This window comes from Artibeus jamaicensis, unplaced genomic scaffold (assembly GCF_021234435.1).
Source record: "Artibeus jamaicensis isolate MK-2021 breed Jamaican fruit bat unplaced genomic scaffold, CSHL_Jam_final contig_387, whole genome shotgun sequence".
In the NCBI taxonomy this organism is placed as follows: Eukaryota; Metazoa; Chordata; class Mammalia; order Chiroptera; family Phyllostomidae; genus Artibeus; species Artibeus jamaicensis.
The window spans coordinates 4067195-4093839 of record NW_026521812.1 but is presented as its reverse complement, the minus strand read 5'-3'; the positions used below and the strand labels follow the sequence as shown (position 1 = coordinate 4093839).

Below are 26645 nucleotides of genomic sequence, written 5' to 3'. Positions count from 1 at the left end.
TTGGACAAGTCAGATATAGAGATTTCCAGTACCACGGACCAAGCTCTTTAGGACAACAATGACTTAGGTCAGCAGCTCTCAGTAGCAGCACTATTTAAAAATCAGCGTATTTCTTATTGTGGGGTAGATGTCCTCTGCATTGTAGCATGTTTAACAGCATCCCTATCATCTATCCCAAGAGGACAGTAGCACACTCCACTTACAAGCAAAAATGTCTCCAGACATTTTAAATGTTCCTGGAAAGCAAATTTCTGCTCATTCCTCAACCTCACCCCTCCCCCACCTTATTGAGGGTCACTAATCTAAGGGGCCACAATGATAAGAATAAAACATTAAAATCACTTGACATCACTCTCTGAGAATTTGATTATTTTTTAAAAGTTTGTTTTAATTAATTTTCAGAAAAGTTTGAAGACAAGCAATTTTGCTTAGTTTTATAGGCAGAAATCATGGAGTATAATGAGCTCAATGCTTTGGGTAATGTCTCTAGATTAACTAAAGGACAGTGGGGAAATCCAGAAATCGTATTGGAGATTAGGCTGCCTGTGTAGCGAGTGTCTTTACCTTGTTCAGCATAATCTCAACTCACTTAAGTTAAATTTTGTTGTTGTCAGTTATGTGCAGATTTATGTTAGAATAAAATGTAAAAGTTTCAGTTAAGCATGAACTCTCCAAGTTTTATGTGAATATTCTAGTTTGCTGAGCCAAAGATCTTATATTCTATTTAGAAAATGAATATATAGATATTAATATGAAAGTTTAAAGGTTGAGCCTTCACACTGTTATGGGTACATGAGTCTAATGATTTCTAGATTCATTCACCACCTTCTTCACTACGGTGAAGAAGTAGTCTACAAATTCAGATTTGTGTTTACACATATGGATTTTTCTGAAATAATTTTGTTCTTTAGCTTATTTAATAGAAGCTGCTATAGTGAATGTGTCTTTTCATTATTTGGTGTGCCTTGAAAAAGCCTTGTGTTTTTACAATCTTGAAAATAACTAGTTAGTATAGTCCTAGCCTTAAGTGTGTCAAAGTGAAGTTTTATACATAAGAAACAAAAAATGTGGAATTAAGCCTCATAAAACTGTATTTTGGATAGAGTATTCACTATTGTGATATTAGTGAATCAGACTGAATTTCCTGTGGAATAACACTATTGATGTTATATGATGTACATTTAGTGCCCGTGGTATAGTAAAAACCAGTCTTTTCTCATTGAGTTGATGTGAAAGTTTTAAACATTCTTAAAGTTTTAATAAATAAGTAGAAAATAAATGGTTCACTGGTCAGTTTTTAAGTATCTATAGCAAGTTCACTTAATGGCTGCTGAAAATATTTAAAACATAACACCTTAGTCATACTCAATGATTTTCTAAATTAATTCATAATAAATATTCTTGAAAGTATACTTTCTGACTGTTGTTGCTATGAAAACTATAATATACTTTCAGACTCAGGGTTTATAGGCCAAATAGCATTTTAAATACATTAAATTCTACCTGTTTATGAAGCAATAGATCACAAGAGTACTTAATAGCATTTCGATATAGAAAAATCTCATGTTTCATAAAATGGTTAGCAAACTAAGCCTATTTGTCACTTTTACAATTCTAAAAGTTTAGCTCTGGAATTATTACGAACAACTTAGGAAGGACATAGTACTTTGAAGTATAACTATGATTGATTAGACTAAACTAATTCCAGCGCTGCACTGTGTACTACTTTAATCTTTCTGAAAAGTGAATGAACAGCAGATGGCCTAATAAAGACACTCTGTGTGCTTGCCCGGTATGGACTGGCTCAGAGGGGACCGCCTCAACACTTTAGAGCCCATGTATTTGCGATACATCCGTCTTAGTGAAGGCAGATGGTTAAAGGAAAGAGTGGCTTCCAAACTTTTGGATATATTCCAGGTTGGGGCTGCACGTTTGGATGAAATATTAATAGAATCCAACTTTCACCTCTATGCTCTTCTCAAAAAAGTTCTGTCTCTGATAGTTCAAAATGTTTTTGTAAATAAGACTGCTACTGCATTTTGCAGTTATGGTTTTTTAAGGAGGTACATTATCACCCTGCATTCAATTATTACTAGAATATTTTGAACTGTGCAATTTTAATTACTCATCTGATTGTTAAAAGGAAGAAAATAGAAAATGACAGCATTTGCCAATTTGAATATGAAGGTTGGGATGTCACATTTTTCTTAATTTTCGTTCATTCTATTAGAATAAATATGGGGGAAGGGCAATATATTGCCATTGTCATTGGAATTTAGAACATAAAGTTTGCTAATTTAAAAAATTTATCTTTGTATCATGAAAGACTAATCAAAAACATTTATTCATAGTATATTAATACATAAGAAGATGCTACTAATTTGAGAAAATGGGAGAATGGGGAGAGAATGGTTTTTAAGAATTTATTTCATGCTCATAGAATAAACTTGCAGTGGTTCAATTAGGAAAAATGTTTGGGTATCTATTTCTGTTTAGAAAATGAATTCTTTTTTGAAAAAGCAGTGAATTTTTAGAAACTTTTTTAACATGGTAATTTTTAAAAATTGGTTTTGTATGCTCTAGTGAAATATATTTATGAAGCAACTTTTTTGCACTTTTTGTGTTTTTTTACAGTAATAACAAGTAGTGGCTACAGTCCCAGATCAGCACATCAATATTCCTCGCAGCTCTACCCTTCCAAGTAAGTAGTCAGTCGATTCTTTCCGAGTTGTTAGAAAAAATTTCTGGAATTATCTTTATTAATCTGTATTCACAGAATGTAACAACTTTAAATTAAGATACATTTATGTATATAAATGTATTATAGGTAGATACTTGGTTTAATTAGTTGGCTATATACATATCCTGTACAGATCTAGAAATACAGATACACTAACTTTAATCTGGACAGTTTGCTTGATTTTGGATATTTACATATTGAGGAAAGTATCAAGTTCAAAACAGAACATACTGATTTTTTTTAGTGAAAATTCTAAAATGCTGACTCATTTAAAGCAAGTCTAAAAAGATTACATTTTATTCAAACATCACTTCATAATTTGTTTCATCATTACAGTGTTTTATTGGATTTCCTATCCTAATAAACATATTTCTGAAGACAGTGCTTTATTATTTTTATAACTAATGCAGTAGTCAACTTATTGAGGACAGTTATAGACATTTCAAGTTTAACTGTATTGGTTGTATACCTTAATTTGGTGGTAATCAGCCAGATGGGTCAAGAGTTTGGATCCCTGATTTATACACATTTAATGTTATTTTCTGTAGCAGCTACAGTGCCTGTCCTTAAGAACAGGCAGGGGGTTGGCTATCCATTTGGGAATAGTATCTAAAATGTGGCATGATAAGAGAAATGGCATTCCACTTATTTTCCTGCCTACCTTTCCTTTTTAAGACTTTTTTAGTTTGATAAAAAAAAATTTGGTAGGTTTTTTAATGACTTTTGTAGTCATTGCACAGCATTAGGTCATACACATTAACTAGGAATATGCTCACCAGCATATTCATTAATTGGCTTGAGCTCCATTTTCCTCATGTACATATTAATTAGAATGTCTGGTGTAAGTGAGAACTATAGACCTAGAAAACACTTTAGATAGAATATCTAAACCAAATTTCTCATTTTACAGGGAGAGAGAGACTTTGGGAGGGGTTAAATTATTTGTCCAAGGTCACTCGACTGGCTTGTAGGAGAGTCCAAGCTCCTGACATTGACTCACATCCTTTCCTGTATTGTTAAAATTATATTGTGGATAAAGAAGAAGATTAGTTGCTGGCTATTATAAGGTTTCACTGAATCTAAGCTGTCTGAATTAATATGCAGTCTTTGTTGCCACAGTAATGCTATTTTTCTGATATTTAGGCCCTATCCACACATTCTTTCTACACCAGCAGCTCAAACAATGTCTGCCTACGCGGGCCAGACTCAGTATTCGGGAATGCAGCAGCCGGCAGTCTACACAGCGTACTCACAGACAGGACAGCCCTACAGCCTGCCCACCTACGGTATTTCACACCTTCTCTCCTCTCCTTCTTTGGTTATAAGCAGGCAATCCTGCTGGCTAGTAGTTGTGTGTTCGAATCTGAGAGACAACTCAGAAGTGAGGTCATTTAGTGATTGAATGCATTTTCCAAACAGACTTGGGTGTGATGTTGCCAGGCATCAAGACGGAGAGTGGACTTCCACAGACTCAGTCTCCATTACAGAGCGGGTGCCTCAGTTACAGCCCAGGGTTCTCCACCCCACAGCCGGGCCAGACACCTTATTCTTACCAGATGCCAGGTAAGTAGCCACACAGGAGGCATGTCAGGTGAGAGCCAGTTCTTTGAAGGAGGATCCTTGGCTTCAGACTGGAATGGTACAGTCGTGAAGGTGGTTTTAAACGGCAATCCTCTGTGCACATGATTCCATCAGAACAGAAACATGGTGAAAAATGTTGAATATACATCAAGATGTATGACCCGTACCCAATTTAAATACTTAAGTTTAAGTTGCGTGACATTGGCAGTAAACCTGTTTCAGCGAAACAACCTCTGTCCGAGCCAGTCACGATGCCAGCAGTCCCATGTGTAGCTTCTACTTGAGTGATTTCAAAGGTTCATGACCAAAACCACTATTTTCTTGGCAGAATTTCTGAAGTAGGCAATGCTAGTTTGATTCCATTTAACTTGAGTTAGCACTTTTCTGAGTCCCTTTTATTGTTGAATGGGGATTTTTTGTCCATCCCTAAAATATCTCTCCCCTACTGATACTACATTTCTTAATATGAATCCTTATATAATTTGTACCACTTCCCCAATCCTCCTTATATGGTCATTTTCTAATCTTTCCTCTTGTTCTTGACTCCAATTAGAAATTCTTTTTTTACTCATTGTGTACTAGTTGCAGGAAAAAAATTAGGGATGTAATAAAAACATTAAAAGCTTATTCCTGTCTCTCATTTTGTCTGTATTGGTATAGTCACAGATTTGGGGCTATATTAGCATGTTTAAGGAACTAGAATTGACATTTGAGTCAGTTGAGTAAAATGAGATAATGACTGAGACCTTTTTAGCTGGGACGGCAGGCCCCTCCTTACCGGGCATGTAGGTAGAAGCATGTTTGCATGTGTGCCACAGCCACAGTGAGCCGCATGGCCACAGGCCACGTGTGAGAAACCATGAAGACAGTTTCATTTAGTCCCCCAAATACTTTCCTATTGGACATTCTTGGTCAGGTCATTTCGCATTGATTATATAGTACCACTCAGCCATTGGTAAAATAATCAGCCACCTCAATAATTTTTCATTTTACTCCTTAACAAGTACATTCCACTCAGCATAATACTAAGTGAATAAGCCAGGCAATGAAAGACAAATACCATATGATCTCATCTTTAACTGGAACCTAATCAACAAAGCAAACAAGCAAGCAAAATATAACCAGAGTCATGGAAATAAAGAACAAATGGACAGTAACCAGAGGGGAGGTGGATGGGGATAATGGGAGGAAAAGGGTGAAGGGTTTTCAGGAACATGTATCAAGGCCACATGGACAAAAAACAAGGGGGCAGGTAGAATCATGGGAGGGAGGTGGGGATGGCTGAGGTGGGGGGAAGAGGTGGGAGGAAAAGGCAGAAAACTGTACTTGAACAACAAGAAAATTCAAAAGTGCTTAATAAAAATGAAACATAAATGCAGAAATGAGAAACAGAGAAATAAAAGCTAAAATATTAAAAAAGCAAGCACATTCCAAAATAACATATTTTAAAGCAAATCTGCAAATTAATAGTTTACCTGTTTTTACCCTAATTTTAAAAAATCATTGAATAGATTGCTGACCAAATAGTAAATTCTAGAAGGCCCTCAAATCTGAGACTACTGAAACATCAACCCTGTGAGTCTGAGCCCCAGCTCCTAGCACTTTTTGTTCTAAGGAAAGGACAGAGGAATGAAAAGACGGGTTGTTGTGAGCACCACTTAATTCTCAGCGGGTTCTGCGTGTTGATCTCTGAAGCTAATCCTGCCCAAATGTTTAACTCAGGTGATTTTTGTATGCAAATGCAGTTGATATGACCACTTGAAAGTTTGGTAGTCTGGAAGTTCTAGTCGTGTGTAAGCGGTCTCAGTCTGTATAACATTTTATCCTTTGAGTGCTCCTACACTTCTAGACACTCAAGCCTTGAAGGTTAACTGCAATCCTCATTAACGCTGTTCTATATATCATCTGTTGTTACGAGAGGGACAGAGTTAAGCATGTTTTCCTTATAAATCTCTCAATGTCAAATATCACCGTCTAAACAAAATCAAAAATATATTTATCTCATTGGGTTCTGAAAAGTGAAATATTTTTATTTTACAGTAAGTACTTTAACATGCAATTTTTTATTTAACCTGTAGGTTCTAGTTTTGCACCATCATCTACTATTTATGCAAATAATTCCGTTTCCAACTCAACAAATTTCACCGGCTCACAACAGGTATAGTAGTTCTTTGTACTTATGCCTTTACATCTATTTCTGATTTTGGAAGAGTGGTTTTAGTACCATATAAGTGCATAATCTCCCAGAATTTGGGGGAGATTTGGTGTAATTCTATATATTTTAGTTATCCTGTTTGTTAAAGTTTTGCTTTTTAAACATTTAAGCTGTGATTATTTTAATCGTTTGGCATGGAATCATAAAATGTATTGCATATTTTCCTATAATCTTAAACTAGACATAATTTAGTTTCAGACTAAACAAAATAACTAAACATAATTTTATTTTTCTTGATAAAACAGTTTGTGAACATTAATTGATTGAATTATAATCAATAATTGGATTGTGCTGTCAGTTTTAGTACAAAGTATCATGTTACCAAATAAAATTCCTCTTGGACTACTGCTGTTTTTTTTATTTATTTATTTTTTAGGTTATTAGGTAGTGTGGTAGCATAAGGGAAAGAATTACTCTGTTCTCCTTGAGAGGATAAAAGATTCATAAAGAAGAGGAAAGATCTATATCGTAAAACAGATCCAGTGGTCCCTGAATATTTAAATACAGTGGCCCCAATATAAATGCAGCCTGTATTTTGGACTATGGACTGAATACCAATTTATTATTTTAGCACATCCTCACTGAGTACTTAATTCTGTATTAGGATCTGGTCTGTATTCAGGGAAATGAGGCCGAGGGTGGGGTGGATCGGACCTGAATCCTACTTCATGGAGCTTACAGCCTACTGGAAGAAGCAAGCAATAAACCAGTAAACACACACGTAAATATAGAATTAGAAAGTGTAAGGGGGAGAACAGGTCCTGTTAAAATATTATTAGAAATCTAACTTGCACAGGGGAGATTTTGTGGAAGGCCTTTCAGTGGAACCGACATCTAGGCCAAGTCCTCCAAGGGCTGGGTGAAGAATGAGCACAGGGCTGAGGGATGAAATGAAGAGTGAAGTTAGTGTGCTGAGTCCCGTGGGGAGACATGTCTGTGGAGATGGGCAGGGCTCTGCCCATGTAGGGCCCTGTGGTGTATAGGAAGGAATTTTGATTCTATTCCAAGCGCAACGGAAAGCTATGAAAGGATTTTAAGCAGGAGACTAGCATCGTGTGATTTATGTTTGGAAAAGATTACTCTGGCTTCAGGGACTTTGGAGGAAGCCAAAAATGGAAGCGAGGACACAAATTAGAAAACCTGTCAATGGACAGGCTACCATAGGAAGTGAAGGCCGCTTGGACCAGGGTGACAATGGTGGAAATGAAGGGAAGTGGAGGTACTCTTTATTCCACTATGTAAATTCCTCTTCCTTAGGGCCGTAGCCGAGCGCTTCAGTGCGCAGGTGCTGGTCAGGTTGTCTGGCTTCCAGTTTCTGCTCTGAAACTTGCTGGCTGTGTGACCTTGGGCAGATCACTTAAGCACCGTGTGCCTCTGTGCACTTCAATGTAAAATGGAAATAATGTTAATACTGAACAGGGCGTTGGGAGGATTCAATCACTAAATCCACTGAAGGCTTTAGAACATCAGTACCTGACACAAAGTAATCACTATGTAAATGTTTGTTTTTCCTGCTTTCCTCTGAAAAATGTGTTGCTATGAAATTTGTCCAAATATTGCTAAGGCTTTTTTGTTGGCTCATTGGTGATAGTGGGGAACATCAAATTTAGAAATTAATGGATAAATAGAATTTTAGTTTTCTGCCATGCTACTTCATCCTTTAGACAAGATTTGCTTATACACAGGTTTACTTATACAGAGAATTTCCTTTTTGGGAAATCACATCAAACGTGGATCTTTATTCCCTTACTGACAGGCAGTAGGGATGCCTCATCCTAACCAAGTCAGCATTCATAACACTTGGGGCTAAAACACACTAGATATATTAAACACCAATTATGGCAACAAATCCTTGTTCATTATATTGATATGTAAACATTTTGAAGGATTATTTAGATCATTTAAGCTTCTTAAAAATTTTTAGTAAAAAGCAGGTCAGGGGAGTTGATCCCGTGCTTTTTTTTTCTCTATAATAAATGATGCAAATTAAATGTTTGAAAATCTCACTAAAAACTAAGTCATGGCCTCAGGTGGCATGTATCCTGTGAGAAATCTCCTTTCATTTACTCTTTACCTGCTGCTAAGAAAGCAAAATTATTGTGATAAAAATCACAATAATGCAGATGGAGGTGTGCATGGAAGCTGGGAGGGGCAGCCACACCTGCTCCATGCAGGTGATGTTAGAAGCCACATAAGAACAGATGCTGGGAATGTGAACTGATTTCCTTGTTTGATTGCCTCTTCAAGTGCCTAAGACCTGATGGTGTACATCCTTGGATAAATAATTGTACGGCAAAGTGAAGCATATGTACCCTTTAGACAGATTAAAATGTGTGTCTTAGATCTGGTTTGCAAAATCAGCAGGGCAGTTCGTGACAATGTGCACGCAGAAGGTGCCCGCAAAAGAGTCTCCATTCATTTGGATCATCTCCAAGCTCTGGACTCCAAAACACACAGAGTCGAATACTAATCTTACTGACAGTGATAGCTTTTCTTTCAAGCTTTAAAACACACACATATCTTAATTACTGTTTCAGGATTATCCATCTTACACAGCCTTTGGCCAAAACCAGTATGCACAGTATTACTCAGCATCGACATACGGAGCATATATGACATCAAATAACACAGCTGATGGCACGTCATCCTCAACCTCAACCTATCAGTTGCAGGAATCTCTCCCAGGACTGACTAGCCAACCAGGTACAGATCTTCATCCAGGTGAAATACTTTCATATGTTTTGCTGTGTCTAATAATATGGAGAAAATGGCCCTGGCCAATGTGGCTCAGTTGGTTGGAGTGTCGTCCCATAACTGAAAGGTTGCGGGTTCGATTACCAGTCAGAGCACATGCCTGGGTCAGTCCCCAGTCGGGTGGCACCCAATCAATGCTGTTCTCAATCAATGTTTCTCTCTCTCCCTTCTTCTCTCCCTTTAAAGCAATGAAAAATGTTCTCAGATGAGGATCAATGAATAAATACATATATATGGAGAAAATGGACAGTTAAAACCAAAGCTGAAAGCTCCCAGACAATTATGCTGCTACTTAATTGGTGCTAGTACACTGTACAAGATGAAGTACCTCTGTCATTTCAGAAAACACTTCTTTTAGATGTGGTGCAGTTAGCAGATTTTAGTTTTAAATGTCAGTATACATATGAATAGAAAAGGATGTATAAAGGTCAGTGGACCTTTCGCCAGGCTAATTATTTTGTGAAGATCTTGACAGCCTAGAAAAGTTGTTAAATTAACTTCTTTGAATGTCACTAACATTGTGCTTGAGAGACTGTGTAAGTTCCTTCCTGTGTGCGTCATCAGTACCTCCAGCCAATGAGTGTTCCCTGAACTCCCAGGATTTGTAGGATCGTTGTTAGGCAGTCTAATATCTTTGTCTAATCAGCACATATTTAAAGTCTAATGTATTTTTTGTTGTCTGAAACTTACTTGACTTCTTATTGGAATTGTATTTGCTGACACATATTTAACCCGGATAAACTATTTGAAGTTAAAAGCAAGTTTAATGGAGAGTCATCATAATCCCAGTCAAAATTTCAGCAGGAGTTAGTGGAGGAATTATCAAAATTATTCTAAAATTTAAGGCAAAGAAACTAGAACAGCCAGAATATTTTTACAAAATAAGAATAAAGTTTGAGCAGTGGTGGAGAGGTTGTGGAGAAAAGGGGACCCTAGTACACTGTTGGTGGGATTGCAAACTGGTACAACCACTATGGATAACAGTATGAAATTTTCTAAGAAAACTAAAAATGGATCTGCCTTTTGACCCAGCAATTTCGCTGCTAGGATTATATCCTAAGAACCCTGAAACACCAATCCAAAAGAACCTACTGTTCATAGCAGCACAATTTACAATAGCTAAGCGTTGGAACAACCTAGGTGCCCATCAGTAAATGAATGAATCCAAAGACTATGGTACATTTACACAATGGAATTCTATGCAGCAGAAAGAAAGAATGTTACCCTTTGCAACAGCATGGATGGAACTGGAAAGCATTATGCTGAGTGAAATAAGCCAGGTGTTGAAAGACAAATACCATATAATCTCACCTTTAACAGGAACTTAAACAACAAAACAAACAAGCAAGCAAAATATAACCAAAGATACTGAAATAGAGGACAGGCTGACAGTGACCAGAGGAGAGAAGGTAGGGAATTTAAGGGGGAAAGGGGAAAGGTTTGCAGGAACAAATATAAAGAACACATGAACAAAAACTAAGGGAGTGGAAATGGGAGGGAGGTGGGGAGCACTGGGGGGATGGGCTGGGATGGGAGTAAAAGTCAGAAAACTGTACTCGAACCACAATTAAAATAAATTTTAAAATAAAAAAGAATAAACTTTGAGGGCTTACATTGCCTGATTTCAAGACTTGTAAAGTGCAGTAATCAAGAATGCGTGGTATTGGCAATGGAATAGAACAGAGGGTCCAGAAATAGACCAATATACATATACTGGAAAATGAATTTTGGCAAAGGTGCAAAGGCAATTGGAGAATGAATATTTTTTTCAAAAAATGGCACTAGAACAGTTGGAAATGCATATACCAAAACAAAAACACACAAAAACACATCAGAATTTTGACTCGTAACTCATACTATGTGCAATACATGTAAAAACTAGAACTGTAAAATTTCTAGAAGACATGGAGGAATCTTCGTGGTCATGGGTTATATAAAGATTTTGTAGACAGGATAGATAATTTCCATATCTTATCAGATTGTTGAATTTAAAGAAGAAATTATTTCTCCTTGTAACTATATTATTCTCTCAACCCAAATCATAACAACACACGTCTGAATTTTTAACATAGTCTGTGATCTCAGAACTTTAATCAAGGTACATTTAAGTTTGATTTTGCCTTTTTGGATCTGACATACATACGAAAAGTAAACACGTTTACAGTTGTGAGATTTTTCTCTATTATTGATGAAATGTGAGACATTTAGTTTAAGAGCATGAAAATTATTCTCCAGTAACCAGCCCTGCACTTTGGAATTAAAGCAGAGGCCCAATAATTCAAAACACAGTTTTTCGTAAATCTTTCATTGTTGACTTCTCCCATTTTTAAAATAAAAGCATACTTCATGTTTTATAAGAGAGAGCTGGTTGTTTTGAGTTAGAGATAAGCCCTAAAAAAATAGGGTTGAATCTAAGTATATAGAGAATGGAAGGTACAGTTATTCATTACTGATTAAAGGATAATTATTCAACTATGTGTAGTGTTGGCTCAAGAATATGCCTGAGGCAGTTGGTAATGACCGATGTTATTTGGAAATTGCAAATAGCATTCAGTTATTACTTTACCTTATTAGGTAGCTTGACAGTGTTTTTAAAAGAAACATTACCGGGCTGATTAACAACAGATATTTTAGTTCATTATCTTCATAAAGATCTCTCTTTTAAAATAAAAGATTGCTTTTAACATAAGGATTATCTTAAGTATATATTATACTCTTGATTTGCATTCAGAAAGTTTGATGACTGATTACCACATTAGAGATATTTTTAGCTCCTCCTTTATAGAATATTTTAAACATTTTTAAATTTTGATAGGATATAATTAGTGACTTGTAACAATATTATTCTTCACTCTGAGACCTTGGCAAACATTACAATACATTAGCTAATTAAACTTTACAAGTGCTTCAAAAAAAGTAAGATATATAGTAAGATCACTTCACTCTTTGAAAAGATGCCAGTTTTTTTAGGCAGAACTCAGTAGGCTCCACAGCTGCATGGCATTTCACTTCAGGATAGGAAGGAAAGCAACGTGCTAGCTAATTCATTTAATAGAAGGTCACTAGAGGATTTAGATAGAAAGAACTTACCACAGTTAACCACTCTGCCAATCTGCATTTTCCCCACCTGCAGCATTAACATATCCTAGTGCATTACCTGAGTGGAATTTGCAGAGGCTTTGGAATTGACAGCTTTCTCCTTTAAAAAAAAAAAAAAGGGAGCATGTCAACAAATGTTTAATGACCAGTTGAGCTCAAGTTACTGGTTTTGCCCTTTATCAGAAAAAAGGATAGCATCTTCAGAAGATACAGAGGTCAGAACGGTTCCACCTGGACAGTGGCTACAGGCGCCCGGATATAGCCTTGGCCCCTTCAGAATCTGCTCTCTTACTATGAAGTTCTTTTGATGAATTTGTTGGATCTCACTCTCACAAATTGTATCAAGTCTCTGTAGCTCTTGATTACGTTTGTGATCTGGAGGGTCTGTTACTATTTGGGGAGGAAGTGTAGTCTAGTGGTTAAAGCAGGAGTTCTGGAATCACACCAGAATTCCACACACAAGCTGTTTTATCTTGGGAAGTTTGGTCCCGTGTGTATTCAGTTTTCCCATTTTTAAAAGAAGATAATGAAAGACCAAATTCACTGGGTCAAAGACAGGTTTATGTCATAGGGATGGAGGTAGAGTTAGAAATAGATAAAGAATGTTTATAATAAGAGTGCTTAAAAATAAGTAGGAAAAAGACAACCTGATTTTTTAACAGGCAACAGTTATATCACAAAAAGAAGATACCAAATGGGAAATGAAAATATAAAAACAGCATTTCACATCACCACCCGTCAAGAGAATACTAACTAAATCTACAGCGAGATACCACCATAACCCCACAATGATGTGTATAAAAGAGACTAGCAATCTCAAGAATTGGCAAGATGTGGAGCAACTGGAATTCCTGTTGCTAGTAGGAGAGTGAGTTAATACAACCACTTTAGAGAAAGGTGATCAGAGTCCACTAAACATAAATGTATGCTTTTCTTCTGACTCAGTAAGCCCTCTGCTAACACATATTAGAGAAATAGGAGTTTATGTCTGTAAACACAAGAATGTTTCTAGCAGCTTTATTCTTAATTGTCTAAAATTCTGAATAGCCCAAATGTCCGTGAACAGAATGGATAGATAGTAACCATATATAACGAAGTTCTAGCTGTAGTAAGGGAAGAACAACTGTGTCAGGCTACAGGTGTGAATCAGCCACACAGACCTGATGAGCAGTAAATAAAGCCAAACATATTTCAATAAACATTGTTTAAAAAGAAGGCAGTACATGGCAAATATGAATAAATGTGGAGGTACTCTTCTTAGTTCTTTAAAAAGCTATGCCTTTACCTCCATCAAAACACTTCCACCCATATTTTTTTCAAATCCTTAAAGCCCTTTTAAAATTTTTCAGTACCTTGGAACGAATCAGTGGTATCAAGTCCTACTTTTATGGAAGCCCAGACACTTCCAGTGAATAGTATTTTCCCTTCCTTCTCCTGCTCCTTTCACTTCCTTTCCTGTGATAGCTTTTGGCCCCCCATTCCTTGGAATTAGCTTGCCAAACTCCTATGGATCTAGTCAACCATCAACTTGGGGATTTTGTGCATTTTTGTCCTTTCAGCTCTTGATCTGTTGCAAGAACAAAGCTGCCTTATGATTGTTGACACCTGAAAAATGATGTATAATAAATAGAAAGACAGGTTGCATGCAATGTCATCCCCCCCCAAATTATTATAAGCTTATTTAACAAGTGGGGGCTAATTTGAATCAGCATTTTATTTGAAAAAGAACATTTGATTTACAGGACATAATAATATTAGGAAAATTCCTTTAAGAAAACTAAAAATAGAAAAAAATTGGGTGTGCCATATTTTAAAAGTTGGTGACTATTTAAATACCTAAAGCCTAATTAATGCAAGTAAGCTGAAACATGATTTGCTATGTGGCAGGGCTACCTTCATCCTCAGAACTGAAGAACTTGTTACTATGTTGTTGGCTCTCGCACAGGTGATAGCAAAGTCACGTGCAGTGAATGGCACTAGCAATATTTTAAGAGCAGATAGTGTTTTGAGCAAACATTTTTTGTGATGCTGTCCCAACATGTGCAGTATTTCTCAGAGAAGATGTTATAACTGTTATAAACAATCACAAGTTAGCTGTGTAAAAGTTGCTATTTATTTAGAACATCTCAGAAAAAAATATTACCTAAATGTTTTCTAGTTTGTTCACATTTGATTACTTAGATAAATATCTGCTCAGCTGTCCTCATAATTATTTTACTTTAATTTCGTGAGAAAGCATGATAGTCATAATGTCTCTGTGTTTAAAAATTGCATAACCTAAATGTAACATAGTTTGCTATCAGGCTGTCATAGAGGATTTACTTCATGCCTATAATTTAAAGCCAATTAAATATAAATCAGATCTATCTCAGTAATTCAAAAAGGTAGCTGCCGTTGCCCATGCTTTAATATAAAAAACTGAGATTCAGAGAGATTGAGTAAAATGTTTGCTGTCGTGGGTAAAACTGACCCATTTCTTGTGAGGTGTTGCCGCACTTCTCTCTTAACCCAGCCGCCCTCCCACACACGCGGGTTTGCCCCGCTCAGCACTCCCTACCTCGTAAGGTGCCTTACCTTCAGTTTCAGACATGTCAGACTTTCAGGCATCTGCGGGACGTGCAGAAATCATTTAGATACAAGTCTGAAACTTAACATGTGGCCTATGTTTGGGTCTTCACACAGAAGGGGATTAGCCCGTGAGAGGGTTAGATCGCCAAGATGGTGTGGCATCAGGACAGTGGTCAAAGGATGGGACTCTGACATGTCAGCAGGTGGGGAGTGGGAGGAGGAAAAAGTCCGTGTCTCCTGGGCAGAGAAGGACTGGTGAGGAAGAGTCCAGCACTAGGAGAGTGCGGGGTGTCAACGGCCAAATAATGGTTCTGAGGGTGTGCGGTGTAGGAGGACCGGAGCCAGCCTGGAGATCCAGGAAGATAAGGCCTGAATCTACGGCATTTGTCGGTGAGGTGATAATTGGGGACTTTGCCCGAGAGTAGTCTTAGAGTCTGGGTGAGCCGAAGGCAGATTATGGCAAATTGCATGTCAGGAAGTGGAGAGAGATGTGCTGTCCAGCCCTGTGCTGCTGGCCACACGCAGCGGTTGGGCACTTGTGACCAGTACCCAGTGAGACCTGCCGTGAGTGTAGACCCCACCCGGGACTTCATGGGAAACAGGGGTTACGTAACATATGTCATCGATAAGTTTTATATTGATTACGTGTTGCAATGAATATTTTGGATAAATTAGGTCAGTTAACACACACAAATAAAGTTAATTTTACGTGTTTCTTTATATATTTTTAATGAGGCTTATGAAAACTTTAAATTATATACGTGATTCCATTGGTGGCTCTCATTACATTTCTGTTGGACAGCACTAGTGTGCACTGCTCTTTTAAGAAGTGTCATTTCAAAAAAGAAGATAACCAGCAGACAGCTTCTAGATGGAAATTCAAGGTCAAAGGCAAGAGCTTCTAAACTTATCTGCAGCCCCAGAAAAGGAAGAGGTTGGAGGCAAGATGAGAGAGGGTTTGATTAATAGACAATAGAGCAAGATTCCCTGCAAGGTGAGGTTGGAGAGTCAAGTTTGCAGGTGGAGGGAGGTGTGGGATTGATCCAGAAGCCATTTCACCCCCCCCAAGCTCTGATGTGAGGTGGCGAGGACAGATCTAAATTAAGATAAATATGTAGGTGGCAGAAAAACAGGACATTGAAAGCACATGGAGTATTCAAGGTGTTCAGGTGTAAGAGATCACAGAGATTGAAATTGGGATGGATTTGTCTGACCTACCAAAATGTTGACTGCATTAGAGTTTGGGTATTTGGGAATATAAATCTGTACTTTCTTTGTCCTAAGAAGATTTCTGTTGTGTAAGAATTTGTTATGAAATTAATCATGAAGACTCATACCTGATCTCAGAATGAAGCGCTCTCCTTGATATGAGTCATGTTGTTTACAGGAGAGTTTGACACGGTGCAGAGCCCCTCCACACCCATTAAAGACCTGGATGAGAGGACGTGTCGGAGTTCGGGGTCAAAGTCCCGAGGCAGAGGCCGCAAAAACAACCCCTCCCCGCCGCCTGACAGCGACCTGGAGGTACACTGGTTCATCCTCAGGGAGTTTGATTTTTATGGAATACATATTTTGTGCTTACAGTATCATAAAATTTAAAACTTTATAAGCGTGTATACAAATATATATATGGCCATTGTAATGGCCAAATTAAGAGCAATAACAACTTAAAAATTATAATAATGTGCAAATTCTAGGTCTGAGATAATTGCATCTTTTGATCCACCTTGGCACAAATGGGAGTTTTAAAAATAATTTCATTGCTTGTGGGGTCATTTTCTGAGCAGCACTTCCTTTGATAGTACTAAGGTAGTGAACGATATTTGTATGGCTCAAGTGATTTGAAAGGTAAAATTAATTTGTGTGGAAAGGAAATATTGTCTTATAAAAATAGGAAAACTTCCAATCATTTAATACAGGTTAAAATTTTTATATCTCTAAAAATTTCCATGTGTTATTTTTTTCTGGTTGAAAACTCTTTTGAGATGTATCCACATGAATCAGATTGATTTTTTATTATAAAAAATCAGAAGGAAGTATTCTTAACTATACCTTGTTATTGCTTAAACAACTACATACTGCAATTAAGAAAGAACGTCAAATTTCCAGAGTTAGTAAAGTTAAGTAATAGTCATCGCGCCTCTTCATAAAAGATCATTCCCTTTACCTGAACGACAGTGGCAGATTCAAATGCATGCAGGAGCTCCGCAGGTGATAATCGGTGAGTGGGTGACCTGGACAAGGAAGCCAGCCTACTGTGGGCAGCAGGGACCATTTGCCCAATCCAAAGGGCCTGCCCATCACTGCCATGCAAGACGCCAGTCAGCATTGCCATGAATTCCAGTCCCCCTGCTGCTCTCAGAACCCGGAAGGCTGCTGGAAGTCTCCTCATCTTGAAAAGTTGACCAGTAATTTGAAGTCTTTCACTTGTACAGGCCAAACCATCCATCTGATGGTCTAAGCTGACTCAAGAGTCCACACTTTGCATTATCTCTTTAGGGATTACTTATGAAGTCCTTTATATACTTTTAAAATTTTAATTGTTTGCATGTATTACAGTATTTCATGAATCTATGAGGCATAAAAACTTTTTAAAAATAGCTTCAAGTTCACTTCTATTATAAAATCCAAATATGTCTTTTCGAGTACTAACTGCAATCAAATAGTTGGATGAATTGTTTCAAATTAGGATATCTGATTTTTAAGCTTATTACTTGTATCACTCTTGCTTTGCAAGGTATTATGGGCTTAGCTCTGAAAAGTCTGGAAGAAAAGTAATGGAGGAGCACAGGTTTCTCTAAAATGATTATATCCAATAACAGAGTGAGATGTTTTCTACCTCTAAAGAGATTTCTGCTTCCTTGGAATGGGGTCATTCTTTGATACTTATTTTTTTCTTCAGCGTGTGTTTGTCTGGGACTTGGATGAAACCATCATTGTTTTTCACTCACTGCTCACAGGTTCTTACGCCCAGAAGTACGGCAAGGTAAGGAACCAAGAAAGTTTACCCCAGGAAACCTTTATAGAATAGTATTTTGTTCAAAAATCAAGAGCCATTTAAAAACACACTTAAGTGTTTTTATTGCAGTCTGTCAAGTCTGCTTCCGATTATTTCTTTCCAGTGGCCCATTGTTTTTTAATATAAATTCAGCAAATTTTACCAAACTAATAAAAGATGTCATTCTTTTTTCTTCTCCATGACTTTGAGTTTTCTACACTGAAACCAAGTTATTACTCTAATATAATTATTTTTTAAATTGTTTCATATTGAAATGGACTTTAAACATTATAAAATTATATGTTATCCTCTAATAAGGAAGTTTGAAGAAATTGCTGAGATTAATTTGTTGTACCAAATGTTGCTATGGAATGCCATTTGGGATGAGAAAGTAATCTTTTGTCCGATAGGTCCTTTGGATTTATGAATAAAAGTATTTTTTGTAACTTCAAGTAAGAACATGGACAGCAATCCACCCCACACAAATTTAGAGACAGATGGTCTCATTGCTGCCACCCCTTTCTCTCCGGCTACTGTCTTCATAGTGAGGTAGCTTCTCATGACAATGCTAGTTCAAATACTGATGCAACTGCACCAGGCTCCACAGCTGGAAACACAGCTAGCTGTTTGGTCAATACTGTTTGCGTCTTTGACTCTGTAGGACTCAGAATCTAACCACAGTCAGTTCAAATCATGGTGGCCCTCTTTCAATTACCAGATTAAAAGTTGCATCTGACTTTGGTTACTTTACAAATCAAACCTATGGAAGTGTCTTCCTATGTATTTATGGTGTCACAGTTAATAGAGTCTTCTGTCAGCTCAGCATGCAGTTTTTAACAAGTTTGTTAGGCTTTGTCTACTGGACAAATAATGATGAATTTCACTCATGCATTTCCGCCCAAATTTCACTCTTGGTGAATCTGCATTGTGTTTGGTTATTAATGTAGGTAATGAATGTTGCTAAACTGAGATAAAAGGTAACAGCTTTGCTTAATGACCATTTAGCAGGAGTCTTTGTCCCTTTGCCTCGATTTTCATTATCTGTAACAGTGGTCTTCAAAGCGTGATGCACGTGTATGTGCCAGAAATGCACAAGATGCTCTAGCAATATAAGGAAAGAATGTGTTAGAGTGTGTGCACACACACACACACACACACACACATCTTGTCCTTGCTATTGTGTCTGCTCCATAATGCACATGCTTTATAAATGTATGCATGTGATGATAATTTAAAGAATATGTATATAATTCATAAGTAAATTAACTATCCATAAATTTGAATTGCATGCCAAAATTCTATTACTAATAGAGTGTACCATCTAAAATGTTTCCAGACCTTAATCTATGGCATTTCTTCTGAAATTATTTTGACTTACAAGGAGTAGACAGTAAATCCTGTTGAACTAATTGCAATGTTTTTGTGCAATGAAGTTTCATATTAGGTAAATGTTTAAAATCAACAATCTAACGTGAACATATGATTCCAAATAAAGTTCCCTTCAAAACAGTCACCACAAGAGTCTATCACTAAATATCTCTGTCACTTTCTTTATGCCAAATCAGTGGTGGAATTAAACTTTTTTGCAATTACCTTTAGATTTTTTAAGTATTCCCTGACTTCAAATCTTCATTCTTTTGTGGTAATTTTCATCTTTTGTAATAGTAAGAGCATTTGAACCCAAGGCAAGGAATAAAGTACACCGTCAAAACATCACTATTTTTCTTTTTGTCAAAAATACCACAAAGTTGCTTCCATCCCAGACCATGGTCTTCGGTTGGGATAGATGGTGAGCCAGTAAAGACCCCAGGCAGGCAAACCATTAGGAAAAAAGGTGAAACTGCATTCTTTGGGTGACTCATAAATTGGCTCTGAGCGAAATCCCACAAGCAAAGCCTTCACACGTCCCTCACCAGGAGTCCCCACTGAGATAAACCCGTCACCTCGTCATGCGGCAGCCCGGACACGAAGCATTCATTTCACATACCAGTTCCGTTATTTTAAAGTATTGTCAGAAGCTTTGTTTGAATACAAAATAAACTCATTTCTTTGTGCTTACAGTTGCTTAACCTGTAAGCCACCAAAAGGGTGGGGCAAACTGAGGGGAAGAAGAGAACTAGTGTTTATTTAGTACCTACAGTGTGCCAGGCAGTACACATCACAGTTGTCAAGGGTGGGTGAGGAGGCACGGTCAGAGAGAGCAGACTGCATGGAGGTCACGCAGCCGGTCAGAGGCAGAGACGAGCCCTGGCCTTTGGACTGTGGGACCCCAAAGCTCTTGTTGCTCCTGCCACAGCATAGCTGCGGGGTCGACAGTTCATCTCCTGTGGGCACGATGCACAAAACTCTCCCTAAAAAGGAGGAAGGACAATTAATGAGCTACTGCGTAGACACCTATGTGAGTTCTTTAAGTTGAAACAATTCTAATTCTCTTCTCTCAGACTATTGAGCTCCGTTTCCATCAACAGGTAAAACTTAAGAAATACTAGGTGAAATAAAGAGTGGGAGACAGATGTCAGTACCTCCCGAGGGTACTGAGTAGGAAAACAATCAGGGTCACTGCTGGAAGGTGTGAGGAAGGAGAACACCTACCACCCGATAGAGCCTGTGTTTGGCATTTCATAAGCAACAGGGATGGAGGTTAAGAAGGAGAGCCGTTCAGTCTTTGGGCCATGGAGATAAACCTAATTTTGGAAACCCAGTGCTGAAGCATCCAGCTTTCTGACATTCGGCAAATTACTTAATCCCTCAGTCTGAGTCTCTGTAAACCGGGAACAGGACCATCTGTAGGGAATACAGGTTAAAGAGCCAACATGGGTAAAAAGCTTAGCAGAACCTTGGTGTGAATTAACACTCAGAAAATGTGACTTATTAGTCACTTTCACAGACGTTATCCCACTTAATTCTCATCATTACTGAGTTGTGATCTATGGTGATCTAAATTCTATGGATGAGGAAGCCTGGGTTATGAGGGTTTAAGAAACTCAACCAAGGTCACAGAATGATAAATGCTGGTACAAGTCTCATAACAAGTCCTTGTCCTTAGTACAGTTCTCTGCTGCTCGAAGCGGGCCTGTTGGAGCTTTCAACTTAAGAAATGTCCAAACGTGCAGTGAATTTTTTAGTTTATTTGAGCCAAACTGATGACCATTGCCAGGGAGCCAGATCTCAAGGGCTCTGGAGAATAACAGTTTGCGGTTTCTTTTATGCTTTTAAGATCAAAGAGAGGCCATAAGGAAGGTTTCCTGAAGGCAGGAGAAAGCAAGAGAGGGACTGGACTGCAGGATAGTTAAGGTCATGTGCTCTCTTGAGGGTGGTCCACTTTAGAAGGAGGGATCAGAAAGGGGACATTTCAAAGGTGTGTTGACCTGGATGCACAGAAACACCAGGCGGGGCTCACTTAAGGCAACGGTAAGCCTTTTAGTAAAGAAGCTACAGTGCTGGGACGTGAGCACCATGACCTGCTCACTGAGGAAGTTACGATTCAATCAGTCTGTGAGGCCACTTGCCATAGAACCCCTTTTCCATCCACAGACTTGACAGTGTTGAATGATACTTTACTCAGGACAATTTAAGGAAAGTAAAACTGTTCTTAGTCTCCTAGTTTCACATCAGAATGAAAATACCCTTATTGAATTCCACGAAAAACAATTTAAATGACTTTATTTATTGAATTATTATTTATGTTTTTCTAAAAGTCATTTGATCATTGACATTCCTCTTCATATCAATAAGGAAATTGGCATTGCCTTTTAGCTAGCAAGACATTAATATCTTGGCATAGTAAGAAATAGCTAAATAAGGGATGTTATATCGGGATGAGCCCATCTTGTGACGCTTGGGGACCACATGCCACCCAGGGGTTATTTGAAGGGGTCAGAGTGAACACTGGGGAACTTGAACTTCACCACAAAGCACATATTAAAATGGTGAAACTAGCACTCTACAGACAGACCGTATTCATCTAACAAATATTTACTTAGCACAAGGCAGGCATGCCTCCTGCTCTCATGGAGCTTACAAGCGAATGAACTCATTTCAGAGAGCAGTAACTGCTATAAAGACAAGTAAGTTGTACTTTAGGGATTTGATGTACTTTGGAGCATTAATTTTTCATGTGCTTTGAAACCATGATTTTCTAAAGTTACTCCACAGTGAGGATGCAAAGGAAGCAATCCAGGCCAGGGAGAAGACTGGGGAAGTGAACAGTGGCCTTATGCTGCCAACTTAAAATCTGAGCTCCCAACACCACTTGCTCATTTTAGACAATCTCTGATATAAAAGCGGCACTGGGGAAATCTATTCCTTGGGATGAGCCAGTTGGTTACTCTCATATTAAACAATCTATACACAGTTATACAGAAAGACTTCTGAAAGCATCAGCGAGATTTTAAATTACAGAATAGTCATGAAGATACATACTGACTTATCCACATGCCAACTGAGGAAAAGCAACATGAATTGGGGAGTGATTAGAATTAACCATGTGCTGGAACCTTGGAGGGGATGGCACTGTTGACACCATGCAGGTCACACGTCTCTGGGCATGATGGCTAGAGCACTCTGGCCTGGGAGGGGCAGTGGACGTGAGTTCAAAATCTAGCTCCCCCTCTCTTACTGCACTTGTGCCAGTGCATGGTTTATTCTGTCCTGGTGAGACTCACTTGTCTTTTTTCTAATATGAGAAGAATGACAAAGCACTAATTTGATTAAAAGGGTTAAATGAGTTCATGCATTAAAACTCAGAACGTTGCCTACCACATAATAAACATTCAATAAATGTAACCTATTTTATTTGATTTCAAGGAAATATGAATGTTGGGGAAGCTGGGGTTTTTCTAGAGATATCTATGTCTATTTGTATTGGTTGTTTTATCTCATAATGTCGTGTATTCACGGAGCTCAGTGTTTAGAGAAGTAGAGGGTGTGTGGAAAGTGACTGTGGGACATGTAAAAAGACTAATGCAGTTTTGAAAGCCTCAGAAATGTTTGCAGTGAGCTTATATGGTCCTGCTTCCTGCCTGGACCTCACAACTGAGTGTGGTCCCACAGCCCAGGTGGCCCCCACACCCCAGGATGATTAACTCCTCCAGCTGACTGCTTCCAACCTTCACTCCCCTCAAACCTGCAAAGCCGCCTCTCAATTCTGCAGCACACTCCTCCTCCATCACTAAAACAGTCAACTGAAGTGATTAGTTCTTCCTCACACCATAACTATACCGTTACCCTTTCCTACCCCTTTACTCCTATGCTGGAATGAGACCCTCTCAATTACTCAAGGAATCTACTCCTGAAATGACTCCCTTCACTCCTGAGTCCCCGGCTTCCCACTCTTCGGGACGATGCCCATCCCCAAAGTCCACGCCGTGGTAGTCACATCAGCAGAAAATTCCCTGGAGCCTGGTTTCCGGGTGCTGCCCCTCTCTCTGCTCTTCCTTAGCTTTCCAGTCAAATGATGGGAAAGCCAAAGAAATGACCTTCTCTTGCCCAACCCGTGATTTGTCTTGCTGGGGCCTCTTGCTCGCACTTGACCCAGTTAAGCACTCTCTCTTCTTTGTAACACTTGCTTCACTTTACTTCCCTGACCCGGGTCGCTCTGCCCCACACTGTTCCCCACGCACTAGACTTGTTTGCACCTCTGCAGCTGTCCCTTGCTACCATGGGGGTCGGTGCACGGCTAGTCCCCTGGCCTTTTTCAGGTCTCTTCAACTGCCATCTCCAGAGTAAGGTCTTCCCTGTACTTTCTTTAAATGAGCCTTCACCACCCATACCAATAGCCTCTGTTTCTGCTAACTCTGATTTTTTTCACCACCTGAAATACTATCTATATTTTGTTTTTATTTGTTTGCATATTTATCAGGTAGCTCATCTATAAACTCCTTAGATTCAAAGACTTTGATTATTTGATTTTCTGCTCTTGGCCCAGAATTTGAATATTTCTGACACATAGCAGACCCTCAATAAATATTTGCTAAATAATGAATGTTCCTGAAACCATTCTCCAATCTTCCTGAGAACTCTTAAGCCTACTGCCTATCCACCATAGACAAACATCTCAACTGTTAAATTTCCCTCCTGATTTATGACCAAACTTCATCTCTTTTCACTGATTAAGAGAGTTTTGTTTCCTAACAGACACACTCCGTGTTCCCACCTCGGGCCCTGGGGTGAGCACATCTTCCTCCTTCTGTCATGAACCAGCGCATCTCTGCATCTCTGGGCAAGTCTCTCTGTGCTGCAGGCCTTGAGGAGTAACTGTTCCTAGCACTTTCGCTCTTATTTTTTTTAAAAAGTCCCTTACTGAAAAAAAAACACATCATTGCTTTCTCTCCTGAGATATTTTTATATTGTGTCCCTAGAGGAAGCATTGCAGCTGATGGCCCCGTTCAGGGCAGAGGCCCACAGACAGACAGTCTGGCTCCAATCTATGCTGTGTGCTCACACGGCTGATAGGGTTAGTGTTTAGATATGGAGAAGTGCCTTACTTGAACCTGACTTGGTTCCGTGCTGGTAACATCCAGCTTGGAATCACACATTTAAAGGCCAAGAGTTAGTCATTTTTTCATCTTCTCTCTCTCACACACACCCACGCATGCACACCTCCTCAAATGTCTTGGGAGTAGTTTCAGTATTTTAATAGCACGGTGCACAGTGTAAGTTGGCAGAAGTCCATATTGCCCCATATTAAACTCTGCTGTAGACACTTTGGACCTATTGGAACTCTTACGTATGTAAAATATGCATCGGAGCTTTCACAAAACCCTATTGGTGCCTTTATTATCTCCCGTTTTTCTTCTGTCCAAGTTTTCACTATCACTTTATTTCAGACCCTAAACTCAACACTCCCTACAGGTAAACTGAAAAAGAAGGGCACTAATTCTTAATTCATAAGGTGTCCATAATTCTACAAACATGTAATAAAAATGAGCAAACATCTCTGTATAAAACTTGGGTTCAATCCAGAATTATATTTAACTCCCAAATGCCTGATAAAGCCATAGAATTGAAGGCACCAGCAGTTCCTCCACAGTAGCCTGGCCAGGCAGAGGGTGGCCCGCACCACAGAGACCTTGCTAAGGCCATTTTCTCCAAAGTCCCGGTCACCTTGTTGGATTCTTATGTCTGTGGGTCCTTAGCTGGTGATACTGCAACCTGCCTACTTCGAATCAACTGTCCCAGTAACTTAGTGAGATGGGGGTAGGGGGAGGAAGAGAGTAAAATCAGACATTTGAAAGCAAGCCCTCACTAGACATTCTCTCAGGAACTAGATCACCACCTCTTGCAGGCTTGGTTTTCCTTGGCTTGCAGCATGACTGTCCCTCACCGGCCCGTGCCAAGGCTTTGGCATGGCAGACAAAACACCTCCCTTTCAAATAAGCCTCGCTCTTTGGAAACCTTAAATGCAGCTAGTTCATACTCTGGCAAACCTCAAACCTAAACATTCCCAGTTCACAAATGACATTTTGCCAAGGTGCTTACGAAGCCCCGGCTCTAGCAGAGTGTGTGATGTGGACTCGCCATGGTTTGACAAACAAATGCACAGCCCCCTCCAGGGCCGTGGGGCTGCATTCCAGTGCAGGGCTCAAATACCGTCTCCCCAACCATGCCCCGTGCTTGCTGGTTAGAGAATTCTTGTCGGTGTTCTAAAAATTATACTGTTTGCATGCTTATCAGATGCACAAAATGCATTTTTCATGGATTTTCCTATCACTGATGGGGTAACATAGAAAGTGATATACTTCAGAAGCATGGAATTGATGAAAGTAACAATCAAAGAGGAACAGTATGTTTTCTTCCTTCCCCATAAATCTGATCTGTAAATGCAAAGAATGTGAGGCATGAACATAAGAAAGTCAACAATTTTATTTAAAACTTAAAAAAAAGAAACACTGGCCAATCTTAGGATACGTATTTAACCAACCTAGTCTCGAGAAGGAGAACCTTTTAAATGAGACACTGAACCCCCATCTGAAATGCATATCTGTAGGGCAGCAGCCATCAGAAACACACGGAGCAGTGTGGGGCTCAGTTGTATTGTCTAGCATCAGTCAACATTCCTCAAAAGCACAGAGCGTCACTAATGGAATTATATGTTTTCATGCTATAATTACATTTGATTTTTCCTGATATTTTTGTAGACATTTTGTTCATGACTAGACAGGATACCTACAAGCTTTCTATGCCCTCAGCCTATCCAACCCCCACCCCCAGAGAGACAGAAAGAGGAATTATTTCACAGAAAAAAAAGACAAATGTCCATTTTAAAAGATTTTATTCAACCTTTAAAGATTCTCTTTCCACAACAACAACAACAAAAGCATGAACAACAGAAAGAAGGAAGGAAAAACAATTCTGTACTTGAAGGAAACAGAACAAGAGCTCCCTCTGAAGTCTGAAAGTCCTTCAAACACAATGGATGCTTCCAATTTTTGTTCTTGGTCCCGAGGGACCGTGTGTCGGAGAAAATGGAACGGGTTCGACCTTTGGGTGTGTTGCTCCAAACGATCCTGTCCCTGGCAGACGCGAGGACCAGGCAGCACCGCCCAAGCAGCAGAGGACGCGAGCCGGGGTGGCCGTGAAGCCCAGGAACACTGAGCATCTGTTTTCAAGGAGGCAGAATCTCGAGCCACGAAATCGACAGAAGTCTCTGAGGAAGAAGAGACAATTCTACAAAATTAGGAAACTGTGTA

General features: G+C 38.8%; 1 protein-coding gene across 5 annotated transcripts in view; it reads left to right on the top strand.

Moving 5' to 3' along the window:
- The window catches only part of EYA4 (EYA transcriptional coactivator and phosphatase 4), a 250553-nt gene that overhangs the window by 200445 nt on the left and 23463 nt on the right, over positions 1-26645 (top strand). For 3 of the 5 annotated variants that reach the window (XM_037132773.2, XM_037132774.2, XM_053664948.1), the window contains 7 exons: positions 2635-2701; positions 3884-4026; positions 4160-4303; positions 6400-6479; positions 9074-9257; positions 16345-16481; positions 17860-17943. In XM_037132773.2, the coding sequence (XP_036988668.2) occupies positions 2635-2701; positions 3884-4026; positions 4160-4303; positions 6400-6479; positions 9074-9257; positions 16345-16481; positions 17860-17943 (839 nt within the window). The remainder of the gene's footprint in view (positions 1-2634; positions 2702-3883; positions 4027-4159; positions 4304-6399; positions 6480-9073; positions 9258-16344; positions 16482-17859; positions 17944-26645) is intronic. The other 2 variants (XM_037132776.2, XM_037132775.2) reach the window with 1 other exon arrangement.